Source organism: Schistocerca gregaria, chromosome 7, assembly GCF_023897955.1.
Source record: "Schistocerca gregaria isolate iqSchGreg1 chromosome 7, iqSchGreg1.2, whole genome shotgun sequence".
Taxonomy (NCBI): domain Eukaryota; kingdom Metazoa; phylum Arthropoda; class Insecta; order Orthoptera; family Acrididae; genus Schistocerca; species Schistocerca gregaria.
The window spans coordinates 288,170,021-288,180,174 of record NC_064926.1 but is presented as its reverse complement, the minus strand read 5'-3'; the positions used below and the strand labels follow the sequence as shown (position 1 = coordinate 288,180,174).

Sequence of the window (10,154 nt, the reverse complement as noted above, 5' to 3'; positions counted from 1 at the left end):
TGTGGACCATTCTGGACACCACAAGCTGATTGAGGTATTCGACTCGTTGTAAAGAATCGAGTCAGATGAGATAACGTTGTCGCACCGATGTGTGGACAATCTTTAAGTTTCGCCGAACATTGATGGCAGCGGAGCGGCGCACGGTGGAGCGAGAGTTCGTAGTAAAACTGAAGTGCTATCAGGTGTTCCCCAGGGAAGCGTCCTGGGACCTCTGCAGTTCCTGATGTATATAAATGACCTGGGTGACAATGTAAGCAGTTCTCTTAGGTTGTTCGCAGATGATGCTGTAATTTACCGTCTAGTAAGGTCATCCAAAGACCAGTATCAGTTTCAAAGCGATTTAGAAAAGATTGCTGTATGGTGTCGCAGGTGGCAGTGGGCGCTAAATAACGAAAAGTGTGACGTGATCCACATGAGTTGCAAAAGAAATCCGTTGAAATTCGATTACTCGATAAATTGTACAATTCTCAAGGCTGTCAATTCAACTAAGTGCCTGGGTGTTAAAATTACGAAGAACTTCGGTTGGAAAGACCACATAGATAGTATTGTGGGGAAGGCAAGCCAAAGGTTACGTTTCGTTGGCAGGACACATAGAAGATGACACAAGTCCACTAAAGAGACAGCTTACACTACACTCGTTCGTCCTCTGTTAGAATACTGCTGCACGGTGTGGGATCCTTACCAGGTGGGATTGACGGAGGACATCGAAAGGGTGCAAAAGAGGGCAGCTCGCTTTGTATTATCACGTAATATAGGAGAGTTTGTGGCAGACATGATACGCGAGTTGGGATGGAAGTCATTAAAGCAAAGACGTTTTTCGTTGCGGCGAGATCTATTTACGAAATTTCAGTCACCACCTTTCTCTTCCGAATGCGAAAATGTTTTGTTGAGCCCAACCTACATAGCTAGGAGTGATCTACAAAATAAAATTAGAGAAATCAGAGCTCGAACAGAAAGGTTTAAGTGTTCGTTTTTCCTGCGTGCTGTTGTGGAGGGGAATGGTAGAGAGATAGCATTATTGTTGTTCAATGAACCCTCTGCCAAGCACTTAAATGTGAATTGCAGTGTACTCATGTAGATGTACATGTAGACACCAAGGTAACGTACGGTCTGTAGACACAGGAGACACGTGAAGTCGTCGTGTGAGATGCCGCGTCCATTCGGTGTCACCGTGGATTTAGTCACATTCATGTTACTGCCTGCTACAGTTCCGTTGATATCTAATGATGAACCGTGTATGTTTCATTCAATGAACGGAGCAAGTGGAGGAGGTCGCTCCCATACGCAAGACACAAGAAAGTGTTCTCTCACAAAGTGAGATCAGAAAGTTGGTTCGTCAGACTACCGATCAGTGCCTCCAGGTTTATGGAATAGGGCTGTGTCGAATGCGACCAACCCTGCCTTACAGAACGCCGGATGGTCTCTGGTCTCATCACGGGGCCATTGACCTACATCACGGTGGTATGGATAAAGGCGGGTGGAAAACACATTTGGCTCATTACTGAGAACAGAAAACGGTGCCGGACCTTATCGAATGCGCTGTAAAAATGAATGGCAACCACCTAGGTGTGGATTCAGCATGCCACTCTTCGTGCAATTAAATCACTGCATTCTCTTGTAGCCGTTTGGATTTTAACTGGGCAACCCGGAGTTGTCTGTTCTGGAGATAGAATGCTAGGCAGGATATTGCGGCATCGTGTCGCCAGTAATCGTGCAAAAATTTTGTAGTCTGCGTCAAGTAGAGTTACGGGACGGTAGTGTACAGTCGTATTTCCCGGTGTTGCTTTGTAAATGGGTATAATAATTCTCGTGACCAAGAACGGCGGCGTGGCGTTCCCCATCGTCAATAGTTCATGAAGCTTAGTCGTCCATCGTGACGCCATTAACGCAAAGAAAGTAAGACAAAATTCTATCGGCTCTCCGTCGACACCAGGTGACTTATTCAGAGCACCTTTGTTTGATTGCATTGTGGAATTCGTCACACGTAACCGGCGCCATCAGCTTGTCGGTGATGGTGCGAGTTACATTTGGTAACACAAAATGCTCAGCGCGGTTGTTAGTAATCTCTTCCTGGTACGTTGTGCGATAGTGGTCGGCAAAAGCATTGACGAATTTGGCCTAGAATGTGACGTGCTGGGCATGACAGGTGTAGATTTCGGTGATGAGTTGTTGTTGTTCGTGTTTCCTAGCGGAGTTCAAATGATGCATGGTGTGGTGTTCCTGTTACGCCGAGTGTTGACGCCGGGTGCGCACAATCAGCCCTGCAATCTACGGTAAAAGTTTCAATTTATGCGTTAATCCTGCTGCGCTCCCTCTAGGTTTCAGGGGTGGGCGAGTGGGCGTCCAGGCCACGGAGAACGGTATAGATATAGTCGGTAGTGTGTCGGCACCACGTAACTTCTCCCTTGCCGTACTCAATCAAGGTGCGTCGAATGAATGGCAGGTTTGGCACATTCCAGCCAGCAAGTCAAGGTTGTGCAGTATTCAGGTAAGCGACCTTCACAGGTGGGCCACGTCTCGGTATCGCGTTGAGAGAAATTGGAAATTTGTTGTAAGGACTTATGGGACCAAACTGCTGAGGTATCGATCCCTAAGCATACGCACTACATTATCTAACTTACGCTAACTTACGCTAAGAGCAACAAACACACCCAAGCCCGAGGGAGGACTCGAACCTCCAACGGAGTAGCCGGACGGCCCGTGAAAAGGCGCCCAGACCGTGCGGCTAACCAGCGCGGCTGCGTTGAAGAGATTCGGGATATGAAGATGGGAGGGGTTAATCTTCCACGGTGCTCTACTATGTCAGACCACTTGTTGTGGGAGGACAATATAGCAGATGTAGGCACAGTGGTCCGAAAAGGCCAAGTGCATCTTAGACTGCAGGTGTGAGTTCCCGGGAGACAGAAATCCTATCTAGGGGGCTAAGGGAGTGACTGGTCTGTTAAGTATGTACAGGTGCGTCAGCGCGCAAAACATCCCAAGTGTCGTGGAGCCACAGATCATGGACAACAAGGCGCAGTTCTTGACAGTTGTAGTGGATAATTTGATCCTTAGGTTGCAGGATCAATTACCAACGTATTAAATAGGGTGTAAGGCATAGGTGTAGGCTTTCGCCCCTGTTATTTAATCTGTACATCGATGAAACAGTGAGAGAAATAAAAGGAAGCTTCGGAGTGTAACTAAAATTCAAGGTGGATGGATATTAATTGTAAGATTCGTTGATGACATTGCCATCCTCAGTGAAAGTGAAGATGAATTACGTGTTCTGCTGAATGGAATGAACAATCTAAATAGTATAGAATTGGGACTCACAATAAATCGACGAACGACGAAAGTAATGAGAGTTGGCGTTTGGATTGTATGGTAGCGAAACAGTAACTGTGGAGAGAATCAAAGCATTTGAGATGCGATGGTGCGGACGAATGTGGATAATTAGGTGGACTGGTAAGGTAATGAATGGTTAGGTTCTCCGAAGAATTGGAGAATTCTCTCCTGTGATAGGCTTTTCATCTCACAGTGCACAGTTGGAAGTGCTACTGTGAGATGAAAAGCCTTTCACAGGAGGGAAATTCGTGGTGTGCTGTATCAAACCAGTCAAAAGACTGATGATTCAAAAACACATTTTTTAGGAGAGTTTTAAGTGATACTTTTGGCTACGAAGCTTCGTCTTGGCGCCGCTTTAATGAAATCTTGGGTCGTCATTTAAGCTAATTTGCACGGCAACGGGAGTACAGAATCACTCTCAAGTGGAACTGCACTGTTTCACCCTAGATGTCTAGAAGTGATCACTACCTATACGAAATCCGTGATTATGAGGGTAGCTGTAAGGGGCGTTTAAAGAAGAACATAACTGCACAAGATACATTTTCTACACGAAGTGCGTACCAACATTCAGAGTTTTACAAATGAATCGATAACTGACTGTATACTGCTTTGCACTGAAAGCTACAAGTCTGTAAACCGTTTCTGCAGCTGCAAATGACATGTGGCTGCTCTATACGTTGCTTTACCATCATTCATTAACAGATGGCGATCAGTGTGTTTCGCACTGTGATTATAGATATTTTTGTAATATGTTTGACCCGTCTATCTTCTTCTTCTTATTCTTCTTATTCTGAACTCTCACTAGATGTACGTCGCTGATTGTGACATTGTTTTACGAATGAAATGGCCAAACAATACTCTATGACAATTCTACTGTTATCGACATGAGGCTGAAGTAATAAATTAAAGTAAATTCTTGTCACTTACCTGTCTATTATGTACCGAAAGTAACAATCAAAGAAGATCAGACAAACTTTTCTCGACCTTTAAATGATTTTCTATATACAGAAAAATGAAGCGCCCAATCAAAATTTAAAAATTATTGGGATATTAGAATTGTACGGAATATTACTGTATATTTTCTGTTCACGATATCGTTCATCATTCAGAGATGAGTGAAGTGGTTTGCTTACTACGTTCACACAATTAAATTCACAAAGTATTTAACAGTATTATATATTTCTTGGATAACTAAGACGATTACTTTCAGACATACACTTTGTCTATCCCATTTGCTTTCTTCAATAGTAGACCTTACGTTGGTCAGCTGTATAGCCTCATTTAAGCCGTTTTCCACCGTTTGGGTATGAAAATTCTTACAAGAGTCCATTCTTTTGAGTGTTGCTTTAAGTCCTCTGAAACATGGGTCCAATAAGGACTGCAATAGGAGTTCGATACCATCTTTCAGATTTGTAGTGGAGTACTGTGGAGTACTGTGATCGAGAAGTGTGGAAAGTTGAAACTGTTTTAAATATTGAGTTTATCACAAATTTCCATGGTAGCGTATACACTATCAGAGATTCGAACTATGTGTGATCCTCAGTCAGTTTTTCACGTCAACTCTGCACTGCTTTTGGAATCACGTTAGACCAAAAACACAGGTTACCTGTTAAGTAGGGAGATGACCATAGCATGGAACAAAGTATATGGATCTAAATGGGGGGCCGTAGGTATAAATTTATGGAAGCAAGACAGCGTTAAAAGTTCTTTCTTATTGGTACATCAGCTTTCAAACGAACAACAACAGCTATATTTTTAACAAAAAAAAGTTGCCATTTCTGCACGTATGCCAGTTTTCTAGCTTAGTATTAGAAGCCAGAAGTAGTTGTTGAACGAAGAAGAAATGTAAATAAATACAGACTAAGTGGAAACATGCCACATTACTTTAACCACCTCATAAATCTTTGTGCTGCATTCAGTTACACAAATGAATGGCGCACGCAGGCAAAATTCAGGAAACACTTTTGAATCCCGGTGTGGCAGATGGTATTGAGCATTACTTTGGTAGCTCCTGGTTTACATCTTTCTATGTTTCACTCACAACTCAACACAAAATTTTGTATGCTGGAACTTCGCAAGTTTTAAGTATTTCTACTGTTATGCATACAAAATGTTCTTGTGTTATAAACAACGATGTGTACACATTTATTTATTTCTTCTATACTTCAGATGCCACTGAAAATGTACTACACGCCAGAATACCAGTACGTCAAATATTTTTGCATACAGGTCATGGTGAACAGCTCAGTGGTAGCACACTGGACTCGCATTCGGTAGGACGACGGTTCAATCCCGCGTCCAGCCATCCTGATTTAGGTTTTCCGTGATTTCCCTAAACCGCTCCAAGAGAATGCCGGGATGGTTCCTTTGAAAGGGCACGGCCGACTTCCTTCTCCGTCCTTCCCTAATCTGATGAGACCGATGACCTCGCTGTCTGGTCTCCTGACCCAAACAACCCAAAAAACCATGGTGAACAGCAAGACATCTTTTAAGAAATACTACCTAATCGTTGAGGTACAAATGTGCTGTAATTCATACAGTAAAACTTCAGATAAAACATCATAGCTGCTTTATTTCCATAGATTGTCACAGTAAACACAGTTAATGCTGCTGTCTTTCATTGGCTACGCAATTCATCCCAAGATGGCCGCCCTGTAGGCAGCGTGATACGGGGCGACGTAGGCAGCAGAATAGGGGGCGGCGTAGGCAACTGGAGCTGCGGCAGCGGTGTAGGCGACGGGGGCGGCGACTGCAGGAGCGGTGTAGGCGACGGGGGCGGCGGCCACGTAGCTGGCCAGCAGGCCGGGGGCCGGCTTGGGGCCGGGGGCGGCCAGGCAGGCTGCCACCACGGCCAGGACGACGATCAGCTGTAGGCACAACACAAGGACTCGGTAAGCACACTGCTCTTGTGAGGGAACAGACATGGAGCAGAGCAGGAACGCAAGATTTATGTTTAAAGAGAAGTGAAATACTAAAAGTGTTAAATTTCAGAACAAAATCATGAGGTTATTTAAACACAGGTAACAACGTGAACACAGTTCAATGATAATAAAATTTTATTTTTGTGCAGGTCTACAGCCTCAACGTGTCTTGAGAATGAGAAAAGGCAGAAAAGAGCCAAAGACCTACTGGTTGGCTTGTAGCCTGGCGCTTACGGGGTTAGCTACTGAATCAAAAACATAGCGTAATAAATAAACCTCCAATTGCTCATAAACTTCTAAATGTAGCATTCAGCCTCTGGTATCGTTTCTCGCACCCACAGAGGTAAATAAAAAAGCAGAAGAATATTTGTTACATCTTACGGTGCTGAAATATTTAAAACATTCCAGTAGATTCTGCGGAGCAGAATATTTGGAATTACACCTTAAGATTCAACCTTTGGTGCTTGAAGATAATTCTCGTATTATAAGATGTCTCGTATCTGTAAACTGCACGGAGAATTGTTGACTAGTGTAATTTTGGAAGAGAGAGCACAACCTAAACTCACCTGTTTGTACATGTTGCTTGCTTAGTGGCTACTGGTAACCCTGTGGCTGCAACACGCCACCTAGCCTTTATATACTGAGATTGTGGGCCCGAGCGCTCGTCCAAGTCACGTACAGCAACGGCGATTACGAAGCCGAAGCGACATGTGAAATGCAACGCATCGAACTCCAGGGACGTGTTCCCTCTCAGGTACCGCAGAATACTCGTATATGACGTATCTGATTTAAATATAATTATTCTGATGCGATAAATATTATATGTAGGAAGCTTTACTTACCAACGTTAATCGTTTAGTCATAAATCCAATACGGATATACCTATAACTATATACATAGTAATGAATTAAATTTCTCGACGTACTTTTGTGTCCGTAGACTATGTGGAGGCAAATCTGACATACAACTGACAGAAATTTGATACATTTTCCACTAACGTAATGATTCATGTGGGAGTTTTGTGAATACAATTTGTAAATATTTCTAGTAAACTGGGTGAACGTTCACGAATTAAAGTGTCACATCGCGTTTTTGTGGCTGCTTGAAAAGGTGACTACGAGAAATACTGTAGGGATATTGACACGGTTTTCACTGACTGGCGAGTAATTTTTGTGTATGTAGTCTATTACCGCTACAACTAACAAGTTGTGTGGCTTTAGATACTTCCAATGTGAGTGCACTAGTTTCAACGACCGAAACAGTGTACAAATGCGTTTACAATACGACGCTGTGTCTGTTATACCATCCATTAGGATTATTTAAAACTCCACTGTTGGGTACCGTCGATATTTGAAGGGCAATGAATCTAAAGACTAGAGAACGCAAGTCACTGATCAAATAATACCATATAACAGTTACGACCAGGAGATCGATTAAACACATAACTGAAGTACTACCTGCCAAAACGATAAACGGCATTCGTTGGAATATTTACAGATGCAGCACATGGCTGTCCATATTTTACAAACCAGTGAATGCTGTGTTGTGGAACATCCTTGCTTTATTCGCAGTCAAAGTGCGAGTCTGGAGATTCAATGAAGTGATTAAAACGAAAGGGAATGGACCAGTGTGAATACATGACAGGGGCAACATGTGGACATGCTACATTGACTTCGAAGTACCCTCTGCAACCACACTATCAAATGATACGGCAGGATCATTAACATCGTATCTGGACCATTTCCACGATTATTTTTTTTGAAAAAAGATGTATAAATTGGTGCACGTAGTTGTTGGTAGATAAGAGTGGAGGCCAATGATGAAATATCGATAATGTGATGTGGCCTATGGTTTGTCAGTTCTGAAGCGTGCAAAATCAACATAATATCTGCAAAGAGCTTGTACTATCTAAAGAAATGCGCATTCAGGGGTTGGCAGTATATGGTTGCCTTTGGTGTCGTTGTCGGTAATGTAATATTCTTGTTGGGAAACATTCTTCTCTTAGATTGTAGTCTTCGTATCTTTCCAATGAATAACAAAGTAATTTATTTAATAAAATGGCAGCCAGATAACCATATACAGTTGCTTTGCTTAACATTTTAAATTTATACTTACATTTTACATTTATGTATATTCATTTATCTATTTCACTCTTTTACTGCAGAGTTCTATGTGATATCATTCACATGCTTCGTTACACAGTTCACATGCGCATTTTGGAGGTGGGTCGTGATATGTATTGTTTTTGCAAAATTAGATGATGAAAGCTGTGAATAGAAAATCTAGTTACGACAAGTCGCATCTCAAAGTTTGGTGCTGTCCATGAACGGTTCGTCATTGCTTAGGTAGCATAGAACTCTGACCATACTTTTTCTCGTTGGTCCTCCATCATCTTCAGTTGATTTCTGGCAGCCCTGGTGTGTGGCATCATATATCGAAGTTTGATGTCTTAAATTAGGAGTGTCTCTCTCGCTAGCAGGTGCACTAGTCTGGATCTTATTGTTCTTGAGAGACCTAGTGTTCTTTTTAGATAAGTCGATTTTACCTTTTCTAGCATTCCTAGAATTTTTCTGGTAGGTGGTCCCATATAACCTCCATCCCATAGGCCAGCACTGGCAAAATTTTTGCGTTGAATAATTTCATGGCTGTTTCTAGACTTAGTAGGTGGATGTTTTTGATGACCTCTTTTGCTAGTATTGCTTGGGCTGCACGTTCTGTTGTATGTTTTGTGAAGCATTTGGTTGTTGGTTGCAATGTCACCCCTAAGAATTTAAAGTTTTATGAGATTTTTATTTTTGTAATAACAAAGCAATAGACCATTGTCACCTACATGCGCACAAAGGACAGAATTGGAAGAGCTTTCCATGCACTCTTAGGTCATTTATCCACTTATACTCGTTTCAGTATGGATGTTGCTTGGACTCACTGCTGCTAATTTCTTTGCAGTCTGGCGTATAAACGTTCCGTGAGCTTTCCGCAAGCAAATTGTAAAGTTTGTTCACTAATCTACCACCAGTCACACCGACACATCTATTGTGTAACTGGGTGTGATACTATGGACAGACGGAACCAAACCAGCTGCTGATATTTCGCCTCTGTGTGATAGTCTTGAAGAAGAATTGGCTCTGATCACTATTCCATGGGTTTGACTTAACTATATTTTTGTCTTTGAGCAATATGTTAACATCTGCCGCAAATGTTTCTGCTCTCCTCCTAATAATGTGGTCTTCATTAATCACTTTGCGTACCATGACCGCAGTGATACGCCTAGACGAAATGTTAGATACTTCCTTGAAGCAATTAAGGAATGTATATAGGCCCTAAAACTGCCCAGAGAGCTGCCCTAGCATGTTCCAGGGACCACGATTGAATGTTCGAGTAGTGAACTACTGAATCACAGTCTCTGGCTTCATCAAACTGTGCTCTGACAATTTCTCTTACATCCTCCATTATTTTGATGTTTTGTTTGTCTTGGAGTGGTCTGAGACTCGCCTTTTACGCGTCTCATAACCTGAAATTATAATACAGATGGATTTCGAACGCTGGCAGCTATAAAGGTTCATAAGGTCTCTCTCTAAGAAAGGAAACCGCGATTTAAATGATTCTCACAAATACTGCCCAAAGTTCGGTCATGAGTACCCTCTAACACACTGGATCGTGACACCTAAGTGGGTGTGAGTGCGTATTCACTTTGATTTGGTGGTCCTTAATTTTTTGGCGAGGAATTTCCGGAACTCTTGGAAGTTTCATACCCATGGGCACTTTCTTCTCCGCCGTCAGACTCACAATCAATATTCCTATCCAATGCATCAGTATGCACTACTGTTAAATACCTACAGGATTTTGACATTATGATGTCACATATCATGCATGTAAACGTGTCGTCAAGTCCAATTATATTCGCATCAT

General features: G+C 42.4%; 1 protein-coding gene across 1 annotated transcript; it reads right to left on the bottom strand.

Annotated features, from left to right (window-relative positions):
- Positions 1–5,879: 5,879 nt before the first annotated feature.
- On the bottom strand, positions 5,880–6,855 carry LOC126281702 (cuticle protein 21-like). The gene is made up of 2 exons (XM_049980876.1): positions 6,812–6,855; positions 5,880–6,191 (listed from the first exon to the last, which is right to left on the bottom strand). Exons 1-2 carry the CDS (start codon positions 6,821–6,823, stop codon positions 5,958–5,960), a joined length of 246 nt encoding a protein of 81 aa, XP_049836833.1. The 5' UTR covers positions 6,824–6,855; the 3' UTR covers positions 5,880–5,957.
- Between the last annotated feature and the right edge of the window lie 3,299 nt (positions 6,856–10,154).